Here is a 17,541-nt window from a genome sequence, read left to right as displayed (position 1 = left end):
CCACGTAGATCGTCCTAGACTGAAACGAGATGCTATTACGACTTCATCAAATACTTACAAATTACTAATCATCATCAACACAATCGTTTCCAATGATTAAAGTGCTTCAGTTTTCTTCATCACTACTGTTTCCTGCCGTTCCCATCAGCTGACCAGCCAACACACGTTGTCTTGTCCAGGGGTCATCGTCACCTCAGTCCTCCTCCGTCAGCATTTCCTTCATGATGCGTTTATGGATCCGATAATTGTGGATCTTGCGGACTTGAGGAAGCTGAATCAGCTGAATGGAAATCACCCGAGTAGCAGAACGTCCCGCCCACTCCGCTGTGACTGAGACGACACGACCTGCAGACACATGACAGCGGTGAAGATGGAGAGTGATGTGATGAGGATTTACCACTTTTAACTTTAGCAGCCTGGTGTTGAGTGAACAGAAGACAGTAGCAAACACTCTCCAGGCAGCAGCAGCTTCAGTTTAATCCTCCCTTAAAACACAGTGTTCCTGTGTTCTAAGGTGTTCCTGTGTTCCTGTGTTCTAAGTGTGTCAGCCTCTCGCTGCCTGTCTCTCTCCACTTGTTGACTCTCGATGCCACGCTCGCCTGCCTCTGACACCAACACCTGCCGGCCTGGAAAATGCCCCCGAGCTTTGTTTGACTTACCTCGGCCTACGCAGCGAGGCCGTGTTTACTCTGTCTGCTCCTGCTTTTTATTTCTTTCTGTTTTTTTGTTTCCTCTTTGTTTGAGTGTGTTGGAGATAAGAGGAGATGCGTGCAGGGAGGCAGCAGCTGAGAGGAGAGCGAGGGGGGAGCAGAGGAGGAGGTGGAAAGATACAAGGTGATGCAAGAGGAGCCGCTGTGATGTCACTCACCACGACTCATCTCAGAGTAAAGAAGCATTTATTTTTCTATTGATGATTTTGAAACAACTACAGATTATTGAACAGATTTCAACTTGAACCATTTGTTTCTTTTTTAAGGTTTTAAGAGAAGACGTATAAATAGAGAGGAGAGAAATATACAACACACACGTCTGGATGAATGTTAGCAAGGATGAATGGGTGATGACTGAGGATCCGATAGATGAATATTGGAATGAACAGATGTGGTTGGTTGGATGAATGGGTGAAAAAATGAATTGATGGTTTGTTGGTGGGGTGGATGAATGTTGTTTATCCTTCATGAGTATGTGCGCACTCTGCAGGTACACACACACACACACACACACACACACACAGGGTGTACCATTACTCCCTGTGCTGGCCTAACAGCATTAGAGAGCAGTGGACGTCTGATTAAACCAGACAAATTGAATCACATCGTGTCGCTTTCATGTCTGATAACAAGTCGTCTGACGTGAAGAAGAAACAACAGCAGCAGAAAGAAGCAAACACATTAACACTGACTGCCAGCAGAGCATCGGAGACCGGAGCAGGCGTGGTTAAAGGAATCATCTGTGACAGTTTTACATGAGTTAATGTCTGTTTTTCTTGTTGATTGAACCTGTGAAGCCATTTTTCATGTCTTCCTTCCAGGGAGATGTGAACCACCTCTAATGATCATCCATCCAATGAGGACACAATGACATTAGAAGCTCTTCAATAAAAAAACAAGGAATATAAGTATTATTTTCTTCATTAATAGAAATTTATATCATTTAGCAAAGAAGTTATGATTCTATTGGTTATCAAGCTTTCTATAACGTTAGCGCATTAAAAAAATCCACATTATATACAATATAAAGTACAAACTAAACACCCAGCAGTAATGTTCTGGATAAAGACCTGATATATGTTGGATAAACAACAACAATAAACCTTTAAACTCATTAAAGAGCAGTGTGGTGTCTGCAGTGAAGCTGGACACGGCCTCAACAACAAAATCAAACTCAGAGCAAAGATCACGACAGGACACGGCTCAGTCGTCCTTTACTGAGTGAATCCAGCTGCAAGTGTAAAGAGGAGGTAAATCCCCAGTGGACATTTGGTAGGATACATCCTCTGGGGACCATGAATGTCTGCACTAGATTTCATGTCAATCCGTCGAGTAGTTGTTGAGAAGCTTCGGTCTGGATCAAAGTGTTGTTGAGAAACTGTGCACACGTGTGAAAGTGACAGAACCAACCTGTGAAAACTGCTCATTCACTGTGAAACATGTTCAGGTTCCATTTCTGCAGATCTGACAGCTGCTGCTTTCTCCTCACTGCCCTCCACGTCTTTCTTATGGAGAGTGTGTGTGTGCGTGTGTGTGTGTGTTATCTGTAGCGCTTATCTGCAGTCTGCTCCCCAGCTGGCCTACACCTGTCAGAGCCACACAGGGAGGGAGACACAGACTGATGGCCTGCCTTTGTGTGTGCGTGTGTGAATGTGTGAGTGTGTGGTTAAAGCTACAGACAGGGAGAAAGTGGCCGCGTGTGTGATGGAGGGTTTAGGGTGAGATGACAATTTCTCAACAATTTACCATCAAAACAAAAAAGAAACTTTCTTAGATTCAGTTTTAGTAAATGACTGAGTTTCATTAGTGATTAAAACATGTTTCTGTTCACACACAGATGAACACAGAAGACTGTTGGATATGATAGAAAGCTCCTGAATGGCTCCTGAATGGAGCTTGGTGAACTGTTGTTTCCAAGGCCAAAAATCAACTTCCAGTTTAATTATTAAAGCTAAGGACTAACAGACAGTAACATCTGCGACTTTCTAACGTCTTCATCAGATTCATAAGACAGAATAACCAGGAGTGTTTGAAAATTTGAATAGTTTCAGTTAAGGTCTATAATAGATTATATACAGATGAACCAATCAGGTCTCACATGGACACCAGAGTTCAACTGTGGCTGACAAATAAAAAAAACATCTGCACGTTCATGACATCTGCTGATGAGGATCATGTGATTAATTTTTAACCAACTTATGAATTATTTAGTAAAAAACTGCATTTGAATTATTCAGTTTTAAAAACCATTGACAAAAAGGGACCAGTCTTCATTTTCAGTGTTGTAAATTACAAGAGAAAACAACAAATGTTGCAGCTGGAGATTAGTAAATACTCAGATCCGAGATATGATAGGAAGACACATTACTAAACAGAATAAATAAAAGTAAAAAGACATTTAATAATTCAAAAGCCTTTTTAAAGAAGTCATCAATCCTTATTGTGAATCCATTAAAAGGTTAATTTATTCTACATGGAATGATAAAATGGAATTATTATTTAATAATCATGTAAATGCAAATTTAATTACCTCATAAATTGTTTTTAGTATAAATCAACAACTGATTTGCGTTTCAGAGTTCGGTGTTATTTGCACAGTCATGGAATTAAATATGTTAAATATTAAAACTTTTAAAAAGTGGTCTGAAAAAATGGAAAACTGAACATTTATAATTCCATGACAATCAAACGTGCAAATTTTAACAGAAATTCCAGACAATTAGCAAAAGGAAATGCAAATGAGCGTGTGCTTCCATCCACTGCTGTTCCAGTGTGAAAATGGGTTCGTTGGTTCGTGTTGATCGACAGTGACTCTAATTCTGCAGCTGGCTGCCATTACAACCACTGCAGGTAGGAAAACAGCAGCAAAATGTAAGAAAACATGATGGAAATGTGAGATCGGAGCCACTTCTTGCTCCAGACTATGCATTCACAGCTGTTTCTTCCTGGCTGTTTTGCTATTGCTACGTTGCTAATGTTAGCATTAACAGCTGTTTACTTTCCAGTCTAGAAGAAACGTTGCGAGTTCAGCACCAAACTTTATTCTTCTGCTGACCCAGACCTGTCTCCAGGGGTGACAGGAAACATTCTTGTTTTGCTTTTGTTTCAATACTTCTTTTCTTCTAATGAAGCTAACATGCTAACCAGCTAGCACCAGCCCAGTCGGACCATCTTGTCATTTTCCGATACCGAGTCAGCGTCCAGGCTGCCTTCAGAGGACGTGTTACAACATCTGGTATTGTAAACACAACCGTGGCTGAAGCTCTTGGAGAGACCGGTTAGTAAACTAATGTTGGCTATGTGGCAATAGCAAAACTTACAAATAGCTCCTTTGGTCCTTCCTCTGGTGACAGATTAGTGGGATGAGAATACAGCTGGAAACAAAGTCAAACAGAAGTGAATTAAATGACATGGTTAATGTTATTGTCAAGTTTTCTGGGTGATTCTCAATAATTCTCAAAATGAAAGTGCATTATTTTCCTGGGTGAGTGTGAATTGCTGTCACACACTCAGTAGATGAAACATCCCCTTCTTTTACAGTAGCGTGGTTTCAGCACTTCACAGCTGAAGGGTCACATCATTTCACATCTATCACACGAGGGAGAAACTGATTCAAATATTTCACTTAGTTCAGCTTGGATCATGCACGCTGCAGGATCCATCCATCCACGCCCGACAGAACAGCTCAAACACTTGATTTCTGACGTGGTCGGACAAACACGTATGAACTTTGAGAGTTTGGAGACACAGTGAAGCTGCACGAGCCCATCTGCAAGAGCCAGCAGCCACATATCAGAGAGGAGGAGGGGAACTACAGGAATGTCTTTCAGATGCAGAAATGTTTTGTGTGTTGACCTGCTGCTGACCTCTGACCTCTGCCATTCACAGTACACATACCGCTCACTCTTACAGGGAGTAGCAGTCAAACTCAGAAGACACACTCTGATTAAATTACTGCACTGAGGTGAAAGGACGTTCTGAACCAGGCGTAGAAATCGAGGAATACAGTGAGAGGAATTTAAAAAATGATATTAAATATAGATGAAGCATTTAACTGCAGAAGGCCTAGTTATCCTACTCAGATGTCTAATTAATATTAATAACAGACTCAATGTAATTTCCAAATTCAGTGATTAGTAATTAAACAAAGACTTTTCCATTTCCAAACAGAATTAGTGAATTAATTATTGGTTGAATTTTCTGGTTTTTGATTTCATGATATAAAATAACAACAGCTTCTGCTTTACTCATGAAATGCTTTTTATTGTGTTTTCATCTTTACAAAACCAACAATTGTTGTAGCGCAAGATACAAGTTGATAAGGAAGAGTCAATGCGACAGAACAAATAATCATTAGGATTCTTAGGATCAGGAAAAATAGAACCTCTGCTGGAGTTTTATACCAGAGACATCTGGATGTGACGTTGTCAGTGTGAATACCTCCACATGCTGCTGCCGTTCAGGGCACGGGTGTCGTGTTCTCTGTGATATCTGTGAGAGTTTGGAGGATTTAATGACCCTGAGGATTCAACATGCAGCAGTGTTCAGATCCTTTACTTCAGCAGAAGTCGTAGTAAATAAACCAGATTAACCAAGAACAATGTTTCCCTCTGAGCTGCGGTGAAGTAATGCAGAAGAGTACAAATACCTGAAATTTGTACTTGAGTAAAAGTACTAATGTTAAATTCCAGCACTGGGAACACGTGTCATACATGTTGGATTTTAAAGACTTATTCTCAGGTTTCAATATAATTCATTCAAGATCAAGTTAAGGTGTTTAATAGTCTTCAATCAGCATATCAACCATCATGAAGGGAGATTCAATTTATTTATTTGAAATATAGAAACATTGTCGCCCTCAATGTTTCTCTATTTTCAGTTACGGCCCTGGTGGCTTTTTAAACGGAAAAGTCAGTTTTCCTTTCACAAAACCATCACTGAAATGTAAATCCAGCTGTTTAACCACAGCTGTAAATACATTTTTAGGTGTTTGTGTTGTCTGCTTGTTAAAACATTTAAGGAGACAGAAGATGGAAAAACAAACTTGTTTCTCAGTTTGGTTTTTATTTTTTTTTGGACATTTAGCAAAATACTGCAGAAACATCCAAAGCAGTATAAGAGCTAAGGGTAACAAAGGAACCAAAGGGAACACAAAATATAAATAAAATCATGATTGCATTCAGTTATTATTCAAGAGCGGCTGATAAAACTTGTTGATTGCTATAATGTCACTTGAACACACCGTCCTCACACTGTTTAATATAAGTTAAAGAAAATAAAACAATTTGGCTACGTCGTGAAAAAACACAGCAACGGATCACAGGTTCGACAACACAGAGCAATAATTTACACAAATAATTTAATAAATACATAAATAAATAGACAAAAATGAGTCAGATATACTGTATAGTGGTAATACAGAAGGCTTTGTAGAAAATAACCATATCATACCCAGCCAGTGATAAATAAGTGATCAAAAAACAATCAGTTGAGTTTAAGGCAGTTTTACAGCAGGAGTTTCTAATCCAAAGGCATTAACGGCTACACTAGTTTTACTCTTTTGTTTTCAGGCAACAGCTACTGATCCACGGATCCACAAGCTATGTTAAAGCTAATCAGAGTGATGAGATAAGGTCTGTTCAGGCCTGAATTCTGGTTTTTATCGGCTACAGGTCGTCCCCTCTCTTAGGTCTAGAAGCTAATAGCACTTGTGCAGAGATGCTAGAAAAATAAATGAACAGTCTAACGCTTTTTAAGTGTTTGAAACATGATGTCAAAGATCCTTTAAAAGGGGGGTGGGATTATAGGCCGGGGGTTCAAACACACACCCAGAACCTGCTGAAGTGTTCTTGAGCAAGGCACTGAATTCCTGCCTGCTGCAGGTGAGCGGCTGACCTCTGACCTTTAAAAATGTGAGTCCTCATCATTACATTTTGTGACATTTTCTTGAGTTACACTGCAAAAAACAGCCTTTTATTTCTCGTTTTACCTCAGTAAGGTAAAGCTCAGATTGTGAGAGAATATATCACAATTCCACTTGATTCTTCTATGATTTGTGCTTTTTCTTATATTAACATCTCAAAATAAGGCAAATTCAGAGAAAGGCTCCAGTAGTGTTGAGTGAAATGAAACCTCAGTGTGTTTAAATTCTAACAACAGATCTAGTGATTTTTAACCCAACAATTCATCAGCACTGAGGTCAACCACAGTTACTTTTTCTCACCGCAGCGCCAAAGATTTTGCACTTGATTTAAAACAGGATAAAAATAATAATAATAATTTGGAGCCAGACTTAACATAATGTTTTGGAAGGTGGTATTTTTCGCAGTGTAACCCTCAGATCCTCAGAAACAAGGCTGGACGTTGTCTTGTTCTCTGACGGTGTGAAGGTTGGCCTAAAGTCCCGGATCAGCAGGCGGGGCGCAGCGGCATCTGCAGCAGGATCACCTGCCGGTTCTCGGACGGGTGGCATTTGTTGATGTGTCTGGTGAGTCCCGGGGAGCTGTAGAAGATGGCGGGGCAGTATTTGCAGGAGTACACCTGTGAGGAGTGCAGCAGGCGGATGTGCCGCTCCTGGCTGCCTCTGCTGGTAAAGTTCTCCCCGCAGACCGGACACAGGTGGCAGGTGGGGGAGCTCAGGTTGAGCGGGGCCGCGCTCTGCTCGCAGGCCGGCGCGTCCTCCTCCTCCGCCGGCTTCGGGGAGCCGTGCTGTGACGCCAGGTGTTTTCGCAGGTACGCTTGGCGCTTAAACTTTTTCCCACAGTGATTACAATCATACAGCCCTTCCTCTGAGCCGGACTCGGATGGCCCGGGGCTGGGTGTGTCCCTGTCACTAGAATCCTTCGCTTCTTCCGGCGCGGTTTTACCGGACGCGGCCACCTTGTCGCTCTCCAAATTTTGCGCCCCGGAGGCTCCGCTCGGTGGCTTCGGTTTGTGCCACCGCCGGTGCGAGGCGAGGTTGGCCGGGCAGCTGAACACCTTGTCACACTCAGGACACCTGTACTCAACCCGGACTATCCTGGAGCACTTGTGCTGAGCCAGAGCGAACGGGTCTGCGTACGCCTCCCGGCACAGCTGGCAGACAAACTCGCCCAGCGGGTTGTTGTCTCCTCGGGGCGGCTGGGGTTTGGGGGGCTTCTGGTCCACCGGCGCCTCTTTGATCTTGAGCCCGAGGACCGGACTCGTGGTGACATCATCCTCAAAGTGCAGTTTCCGGATAGCTTTGGTTTTCTTGGACGGCGGTTTGCCTTTGCGCTCGGTGTCGCCGGACGGCCGCTTGGTCCCGGCGGTGGTGTGCGTCCCGGTGGATGAAGCGCTGGTGTCGGTGCGGCTGCTGTTGCTGGAACCGATTTTCAGGTCCACCGGGGCGAAGAGGTGGTCCAAGGCGGTGAGCGCTGCTGGTGTGGGGAAAGACTCCGCGGAAACCGGCGATCCGAGGTTTAAGCGCCTCTCGAAGTAGGAGCGGTCGTGGTCCTGGCTCACAGGGCGGGTGGGGCTGTAGAGCGCCTGGTACACCGCCTCCGGGTTTCCGAATTGAACCGGCTTAGCGTCCTGCTCCGGGGCTGTTGCCGCCGCCCCGCAGCTGGGCGTCGGCGTCTGTGCGCGCAACGGGTCGGAGGCGAGAGACGCGGAAGAGCGCGGCGGCAGCGGCGGGGCGTCAGCCGGCGTCTGCTCCGCTTCCTCCTCATCAGACCGAACCCGGTAGGAGACCGGATTGGTTTTCTTGTTCCTTTTCACCAAAAATCCTCTCGGCATGTTGGCGCTGGACGGAGAGCTGAAGGCACTTTGGACGCTGCTGCGGGGAGAAGAAATCCACTTTCAGCCGCTCGCAGACACGAACATCTGACGCGTCCTTATTGTGTTTGTTTCCTCCTGCTATTGATCCCGTGTTCTCCTCCCGAGGTGCTTTCACCACAACATAGCTGCACTCTTTTTAAGGCGACATGATGACATTGTTCCCGTGCCCCCTTGTTGCCTCATCCCCGACCAATCAGAAGGAGCCGAGGTCCCCTGTGGATTTGGGGAGTGGGTGTGGGAGGATGGAGAGGCTGGTGGAGGAGAGGCGGGGGTGGTGGAGGGAGGATTTGCAGATTGCAAAGCAGATGTACCTGAGGGTTCTATTGTAACCCCCCCCCCCACACACACACACACACACACACTCTCTCTCTCCTCCTCATATCCCCCCCCCCCCCCCCCCCCCCGGCACGGGCACACGCCGGGAGCCTCCTGCTTTTACGGTCTGATGAGTTTGTATAGAAATCTACACGTGCCTCGGCTTTATGTGGGGGGGGGGGGGCTCTGAAGGAGACATCCGTCCAACGTGACGGCGTCAGGACGAGCTGACGGGAGAAATAAGGAAAAGTGGAAAATGCAACATTGCAAACTGAAGCTGAAGCAGCTGAGTTTGTGATTTTGAATTAGAAACGCTGGACTTCTCTTTATTGAACTGTTTCGAGGTTTTGCAGAATTTAAAACATCCACAGATTTTCCAGGAAAACTAAAGGCGCAGAGGTTTTACGCGCTGGTCGACCGGGTGAAACTCGGTCACGATGAGACAAACAACCAAACGGAAAACAAGCAAACGATGGAGCCAGTGCGGCCTGCGGCCTGCGGCCTGCAGCCTGCAGGGTCACTCCGGACACATGAACCCGTCACTTCACGCATACATAATTAATAGCGAGAGGAGGGTTTCCTGCTTTGCATCACAATGGCAGCGCTTGTGCAAGCTGTAGACCCGCCGTGATTGAAAAGGAAATTGCACAGTTGAAAGAGAAGCAGTAGCAGTAGCAGTAGTAGTAGTGGTGGTGGTGGTGGTGGTGGTTGGGGGGTGGGGGGGGCCGGAGGCAATCTGGCCCCTGGATACCATCGGCGCGTGCTGTGCGTAATCAGCGCGCTCTTTTTGTCCAAATGGGGCAAAACCGAGGTTAAAGCCACGGGATGAAGAAAAATCATCTTCATCAAACCCAATTCCTACACGTCGGATCTGACCTCCTCAGTCCACCGTGAGGGATGACAAAAACCTGAACTAAACACTCTTCTCTCTTTTTGTCCATGACTGAGTCCTGAAAGTCTTTTCTCTAAACACATGAAACTGTTTGATGAGAGAATCTCTACATTTCTCCTGCATAAATCAACTTTTCAAATTCAAAATTTCTCACATTTTTTTTACGATTTATTCTGCAACAGCCTTCCTCATTCTGCTCTGTTCTTCCAGATACAGACGCTGGTTTGTAGAAAATCCCTGAAACAATGTGATTCTTTCAAATATCAAGAAAACACAACTTTTAGGACTCAAAACAGACAAAAATACTTTACATAAGATGTGTCTCTGCAGTGTACGAGTTTTGTTTCACATTTCATAACTGGTTTGAATACAATATATATTATATGCTAATGATAACTGTTTGAATGCCAAGAAATTTGGCTGGAGAATATCACACATTATTGCAGCTACAACATGTAATACGCACTGTGACTATTCACTCAAAACTAAGCACTGAAAATGTCCATTTAGGAATATGAGTCCCTGTGTGCAGAATATAAATACTGCAGTAGCTCAGGGGATTAAAGTAAATATCATGACAGCTCTATAAACCGACATCTGAAAACTGAAGCTTTAGAATATGAAATATAATGCAGGTCCAAACGTAAACACCACAATGTCCCTGGGGGAATAAAGTCCTTGTGCGAAAAATATAATATGAATAAAATCATAAAAACAATCTCTTCAGTACCGAGGACGATGTACAAAGCAGCAATAACAGTATAAAAACATAGTAGCGAGGTTATAGGAAATTAAAGTATCAGTAGATGACTATATAGAGTGTTACTGTTACAGAAATGGACACTTGGTAAGAATCACAGAGATATTACAGAATATTTAAAAAGTTCTTGTAGATGAAGATTTTTGGGACAGATCTATAAACACGACTCATCACGAAGCCAGAAATCTCTGACTTTCTATCTCCACACCAGCAGTGAGTGTGTGTGTGTGTGTGTGTGTGTGTGTGTGTGTGTGTGTGTGTTTTCTCAGCCTGTGGGTTGTTTGCAGGACATATGTTGGTTGTGTGTGTGCGGTTATTTTCCTGACAGACTTCAGTTCAGCCTCATTAGCATACAGCTGTAGAGTGACACCCTCCTCCTCCTCCTCTAAAAAGCCACACATCCACTTTCATCTCCTGCAGCTCTACGGGCCGTGTGATTGGTCACGCCGCTGCAGAGTCACTGAGGGGAGAGGTCATCCTCAGTTACAGTTGGCACATTGTGGAGGAGATACCGTTGTTGGTGGAAATAAAAACATGAATGTCAAACTGCATCAGAAATCCTCATTTGTTCACTTGTATTAAAATATTAATGTAAATTTCCACACTCTGATTAGCATCAAATTAACAGCTTTTCAATGATTAGAGATTAAATGAATTTGATGTTTAAATGAGTAAGATGTTGTATAAACATCTGTACAAACTGAGACAGCGTGACCTGCAAATGGGAGGGGCTGAAGTCCTGGAAATTAAAGCGAATTAAAGGACAAATCTCAAGAATTTATTAAATCACAGAATTTTACTAGATGGAAGCTTCTTAATTTGATATAATTGTGTCATAAATATTTAGACACTTTTAAGTTTTCTATCTAAACTCATGTTAACATCAAAGTAATGTCTTCTGAGTTACTCAAAAGTCCCTAAAATTTGATGCCAATATGATCAAATAAATTGACTTTTCTAATTAAAAAGGGACTTTTTCAGTTAAATTAAGTCCATCCAGTCTAAAGGCAGATGTCCATGTGTTTGTGATTATAAAGCAGGTCTAGGTTCTATATTAATACTGTGAAAGTATCAAAGCCTCAGTCCACAGAGAAATGCACACAGCCTGTATTCAGACACTGAGCCTTAAAACCAGCCGTCAGGACTTCTGGAACTTTGTGATGTCACAACAAAGCAGTCACCACCCTTAGCCACGCCCCAAGCCCCGCCCAATTGGACCCACCATCCAACCTTGCAGGATTTGGTTTCTCTGACTGTTTACCTGAAATCTGCTATAGTTTTATTGGATCACTCAGAAAACAGTCAGCCAATCAGAGGAGAGGCTGAAATATATCAATTACCAAACAGGTTACAGTGAAGATTGGTGCAGACATTCATGGTTTAACTGAAAATCTGCGATATTTTTATTGGATCACTCAGAAAACAGTCAGCCAATCATAAGAGAGGCTCCCTGTTTCGTTGATACTGTTAACATACAACATGCAGGTGAAGAGATGCACAATCCAGCTGATGGCAGTGTGCCAACAAAGGCAAAGAAGAAGAAGTCAAATGACCAGAAATCAGCTCTACACCGAGTCTGTCAGACCTGAAGGATTCACAGTTTGTTTTGATGGATGTAAACATAACTTGTGTCAGTCCAACAGTTTACTTTGCAGTTTAAACATCCAACCTGGTTTAAAACACTCTGTTAACTCGCTGGTGTCTGTTGTCAGGTCACAGCTGTCCTGGGCAGGCGAACATGGGCAGCAGGTTTCTGTTGTAGCTCAGATACTTCACAGCGCTGCTCCTCACCGCAGCTCGACTCTCAGCGTCTTCAATCCTGTCCTGTCCGTCCTTCATCGCCTGCTGCCTCCACTCATCGTCCTGCAGAGACAGAATCAAACACAACAGACGTCTCTGCACCGTTTGGTATTAATGTGTGTTTTTACGAGTTCTAAGTTGTTATTCTTGTATGCTCTGTTGAAATTCTGTTTCTACCTGCTCATAAATCAAGAAAGTGCTGCCAAATTGGATTTGAACACAGAGAAAGAAAGAAAGTAAGAAAGAAAAAGAAAGAGCAGTTGATTTTTGGGTTAAAATGAAAACACAGACCTTGAATGTGGTCGATGTGATCTGCTGAAGCTCCTGCTCAAAGTCAGAGAACCGGTCATGATAAATGGCCAAACAGGAGCTCTGTCTGAAGAAGCTGCAGGAGAACAACACACAATCTGTTAAACACATCAACACACATGCCGATGATCTGAACACACTGATCAGCTGTGGTTGAAGGTAACTGCAGTTTGTGAGATAGGTCATATTTCTGCTGTGCCACATTTATTTTACAGCTGTATGTCCTACTCATTCACAGTTAGGACCGGCCCTTATGATTTAAATCATTGATTACAATCAGGGATTTACAGGAGACCTGTGTTTACGTTACATTACCTACAGCAGATTTGTGAACAATTATGTGAAAAGTTTTGATACACACAGTAAAAAGAAAAGCAAATGTTTCCATTGGAGGGCCACTGCTTTACAGATTATGATTTCACATGAAAATAAATAAAAATTGTTTCAGCTCAACAAGTTTTTTGAGGCCAAAATTATCCAGTATTTCACAATAAAAGCCAACTACATGAATACAAATCTGTGCAGCTGGACTTAGTTTTTTCTTCTTTCCTCTGACATTAATCATCTCACGACCCCTCAGAGATTAGGAGGGGCCCCACTGTATCTCAACTGTATAGAAAGTAGTTAAAAGAAGCTCCACCTCTAGTGGTTACAACAGTAAAATGCTGCTGAAGCACTGATATGCCAATCTATGAACATTACATCCAGGATCATCCATCCATCATCTGTCACGTCCCATTTTTCTTTTACTTTTCATAGGTTTACTTCAGTAACATCTTGAATGCAGAGTTTTTACGTCACAGTCTGGGTCACAGTAACAGATCTGATGGCTACCTGCATGGTCAGACGCCCCAAGAGGAAATCCTAATAATCTGGATGAACTGACCCTTTAAATAACAGCTCAGAATCAGTGAACCCTTGAAGCAACCAAACACACACTCACCCACACACACACGCCCAGAGGCCACACTAACTGTGCTGGTTGAATAACCCCCAGCCGCCACACGGTCAATCAATTATTTTAACGGCTCATGATGCTCCGTCAGCCTCCACAATGACTTTACGAGTCAGCTGAGTGAGTGGCGTAGCGAGGAATTGGCCTCTGCAGCGGGGAGGCTCCGGCTTTGTCTCGTCCTCCACCGGCCACAAAGACAGATTGGGGAGCTGCATAAACAGATTAGGAGGCGGGGGGACAATAGACGTCCATGTCTGGGGCTCATTTGTGTTGAAACCTCAGAAGCAGGTCACCCGCTGTTTGACAAACACACACACACTCCAACACACTGCAAAGTCACACCAGCAAACACACAGACGGCAGGAGGACAAAAGACAGTGCAGGCCTAAATCTCTCTCTGCTGTTCACTCTTCTTCTGGGTCATCTGGACGTGGAGGGTCATCAGTCAGCGGACGCGTGACGAGAGGTTTTTTTACTACCTGCGCCTTTCTGAACACACTTTCTCTCTGGGATTAAGAAACTGTGAAAGTGGCTCGTTTTTCACTCAGAACTTGGTTATGAAAACAGCTAATTTAAAAAAATTCACCACTGGCCAGAACATTCACCAAATCAGACACCGCTGAAAAACAGCAACATGTATTCTTGTACAATCAGTGACATAAACTGCCTTATCTAATTATACCACACATGAAACACAATAACAGTGCAGAAAATACCAATTTGATGAAGCATCTTTGTCGACAACAAACTAAAAACAGACATCATGTGCTTCCCAAACTGCTTATTTCAGCAGGTCTATTGTACAGGAAGTGTTTCGTGTTTGTTTACCTCCTGAGTTACTGAAGATAACACAAGACATCAGCAAAAGATAATAATAAAGAAAAATCTCTTTTCTAACTTTGTGATTCATAATGCATAAGTTTTCTCTGTTGAGGAAATCCGATTCATATTTATGACCTGGTTTTACTTCAGTTAGAGATTTATTGTTTCCTAGAATAAACCACTGATACAGAAGAAATGAAAGTGCAGCCAAAATAATTAGAAGACAAATTCAGGTGTTTTTTTATTGGTCTGTGATTCCTAATGATAACAGTTTGCAAACAAACCTCCATGTTAGAAAAACTTCTTCAGAAGAGAAAACAAAAGGTGGACATCCATCAGTTTACAGCCCAGCACCCAGGTTCAACTTTGACCGACTTTACTTCCCACCGTTTTACATTGTTACGGTGCAATGTGGGTTTATAGCCAACATCTCTGGTTCAGGTGCTCTGAGGAGTTTGACATCCAAATAAAATGGTTCAGACAACACTGACGCACTGCTGTTTTGTTTCAAATCTGTCTGATTGTCTTTTGTGTTTTTTGTTCTGTCAAATAGCAAATTGACTCTGATCAGGATTCTAGTCAGCCTGGGATCACACTTTTTAATGTAAGTAATGGGCTTCAGCTCAGTTCAACTGAGGTACAACTGTCCAAACCAAGGGCCTTAAAACCTCAGGTTATTGAGAAAAAAGTTTAGGTTTCTAGGCGACAGGAGACGTGCTTTGTGATGAAAGGGCGGGCACAAATGGTGACACAAAGCTAAAACCCTCCGTAGGCTAGACCGTCTCATTTCAGTTCAGCCTTCGCAGTCTACGACAGCTATGAAGGGCCACACCTTCGTGGATCACATCCTCTGAAGGATGCAGCCTCTGAATTGGGACACAGATAATATCCTCACTACTGTTTACATCGAACCCTGCTCCCTGGGCTCTCCAAAAACTCTTTACCTTGTTCTTTTGCCATCGTTCACTTTGACAAGGTGAAGATTTTCTTCCCTCAAAATTTGTGTGTGTGTGATTTGTAAACAGACAGTAGCCACCTGTACCTGTACAGGTCGTGGATCAGGGCCTGGTGGTAGCGGGTCAACAGCTGGCCCAGCAGCTGCTGGTGTTTCCCATACAGAGTCAGGTAATTGGAGACGGGGAGGGGCTGCAAAGAGAGGCAGGTGAGCGTCTCCACCAGCTCGTAGCAGTCGAGATGCAAACAGAAGTAGTTCCCCGTCTCCACTCGTCCGGTCACAATCCCTCTGTCCTGTAGCTTTTCACAGATGAAAACACGAGTTCGTGAGAATCTGGTGATTTAGGAGAGTTGCTGAGAGACACTGCAGCTTAATCAGACTAAAGTCCCATCATTCAGCCTTCTGTTCATATTAGCTGATTTGTGTTTGGGAAGAGGGGCTTATTCTGCCCTCGTGAGCAACACATCCATCCTGCCAAAATCCTTTTCAGTGGAAACATGAGCAGATAGCAGTAGCAGTTACCAGCAGTTAACTTAATGTTTGCCATGTTGATTCAAGAAATATGGCCATTGTAAGAGCTTTTATTTCAGTGAGTCGACTTACAACGGCCTGAACCGCTGCGTCAGTCTCAGCTGTCAGTGAGAACAAAGCCAGGCCTCTTTGGATGGCTGATCAAATCAGAGCTGTGGGTCTGGAAACCAGACTAGGATGTTGGGGCAGATTTTCAAAGCAGTGTATGAATGTGTCACTTCCTGTGTGTTGCTCTGGTGACCTATGTAAAAGTTTCATGAGAATGAAACTTACCCCGCTTAATGAGTGATCAGTGCCTGCACATCACCAGCAGTGGCAGTAACGGGACTGAGTCTGAGTCTGATGACGACAAGACTAAGTCAAAACCTAGTACATGGCTGGAACGCTCATGTTCAAATCCTGATTTTATAACCGTGACACCATCTGACAAAATCACCAAACAGATAAATTAAAGACAAAGATGGAGCTGTGATTTCAGCTGGGTCTACATTTACTTAGAAAATGATCCCTCAGAGAGAACATTAGAAAAGAAAGACAACCTTTCTTCTATCTTTTCAGGCTTTTGTCTTTATTACAGTCAGAGTGAGAGAGACAGGAAAACTGGGGGGGAGAGTGGATGACAAGCAGCAAAAGGCCACAGGCTGGACCCGAACCCGGGCCGCCATGGCAACAACTAAGCCCAAAAGGCAGGTGCTCCACCAGGTGAGCCACTGGGGCTCCCCAATATTGACTATCTTTCTAACTTTGTCTCTCACACTGAGCACAGCCTCCGGGATCCACAACGGTTTAGACTTTATTTACCTCAGATCCAGATGGTAACAGAGTTTTATTAGAGGCAGGTCTTTATGTCTGACTCCCTCTGTTTGATGCGTAGAACTGGTCACAGCTTTTAGTGCGAAGCCTCGTAACTGATGACTTCTCTCTCTCCCTCCCTCTCTCCTGCTACGGGGTGTCTTATGTTCAGTTCTTCCTCTGCCTCCTTCAGTAATAATGATACATGTAATCACAGTAGTTTATTTACTGTAATGGAGGCTCAGTGTACTGAAGCTCCTCCACTTCCCTGCAGTTCCTGAGCAGCCTCGAAACCAGCACGGCTCAGTAGACTGTAACGAGGTGTAGCCCTCACACCCCGGTCGGCGTCCATACATGGTCCAGTCGTGGACCAAGTTCAGACCCAGTTTGTTTGCAAAAAAAACTCTAAATGTACCAACAATGTGCTAAGTTGGCAACACTGCAGACTGTAGACCCTCCTGTTAGGGGGAGGTCAACTCAATGAAACTCAACTCAGTGACGAGGCACTCGCCTGACAAGTGGTGGAAAAATTCAGTCAGTCAGTCAGTCATTCCCTGCTGTTGTGGTCCAGCCAAAAAAAACAAACACCTACATGTTTGGACAAGAAAACATCAGCTTGAGGACTGGAATTTTCTTTCCTATTTACAGGAGCACTGAGGATTTCTGTTTCCTCCCAGTCCTGGTGGGAGTGTCTGGCTGAGTTCACAATGCAGGTAAAATGCAGGTAAAAGTGGCTCAAATCTGATATTTCACATTATTTTCACAGTGTCAGCAGCAATGATGTTCAGTTAATAAGCAGTTTCATGTATGTGGTCCTGAGTCTGTGTCTAACAATGACACTGGAATTCAAGTAACTTTCTTGTCCAAAGTGATATTTGTTATGATTTCTTGATGCTGTGCAGA

The 17,541-nt window shown here is 43.7% G+C and overlaps 2 protein-coding genes across 5 annotated transcripts in view; both read right to left on the bottom strand.

Moving 5' to 3' along the window:
• Positions 1-5,754: 5,754 nt before the first annotated feature.
• Positions 5,755-8,619, bottom strand: insm1a (insulinoma-associated 1a). Its single transcript, XM_071467967.1, has one exon. It carries the CDS (start codon positions 8,463-8,465, stop codon positions 7,119-7,121), a length of 1,347 nt encoding a protein of 448 aa, XP_071324068.1. The 5' UTR covers positions 8,466-8,619; the 3' UTR covers positions 5,755-7,118.
• A 3,239-nt stretch (positions 8,620-11,858) lies between these two features.
• The window catches only part of cfap61 (cilia and flagella associated protein 61), a 36,209-nt gene continuing 30,526 nt past the window's right edge, over positions 11,859-17,541 (bottom strand). For 3 of the 4 annotated variants that reach the window (XM_071467548.1, XM_071467549.1, XM_071467551.1), the window contains 3 exons: positions 15,403-15,614; positions 12,566-12,659; positions 11,859-12,337 (listed from right to left, as the gene is read on the bottom strand). In XM_071467548.1, the coding sequence (XP_071323649.1) occupies positions 12,188-12,337; positions 12,566-12,659; positions 15,403-15,614 (456 nt within the window). In that variant the 3' untranslated portion in view covers positions 11,859-12,187. Of the gene's footprint in view, positions 12,338-12,565; positions 12,660-15,402; positions 15,615-16,119; positions 16,186-17,541 lie in introns of those variants that run through there. The other variant, XM_071467550.1, reaches the window with a different exon arrangement.

This window comes from Trachinotus anak, unplaced genomic scaffold (genome assembly GCF_046630095.1).
Source record: "Trachinotus anak isolate AG129_WGS33_773 ecotype Australia unplaced genomic scaffold, CSIRO_AGI_Tana_v1 ptg000031l, whole genome shotgun sequence".
Lineage (NCBI taxonomy): Eukaryota > Metazoa > Chordata > Actinopteri > Carangiformes > Carangidae > Trachinotus > Trachinotus anak.
The sequence above is the reverse complement of the archived record's forward strand: the minus strand, read 5'-3'. Positions and strand labels throughout refer to the sequence as shown.

What these genes read in the sequence shown, in the direction of transcription:
- insm1a (XM_071467967.1), bottom strand. Translation starts at nt 8,465, where the DNA reads ATGCCGAGAGGATTTTTGGTGAAAAGGAACAAGAAAACCAATCCGGTC.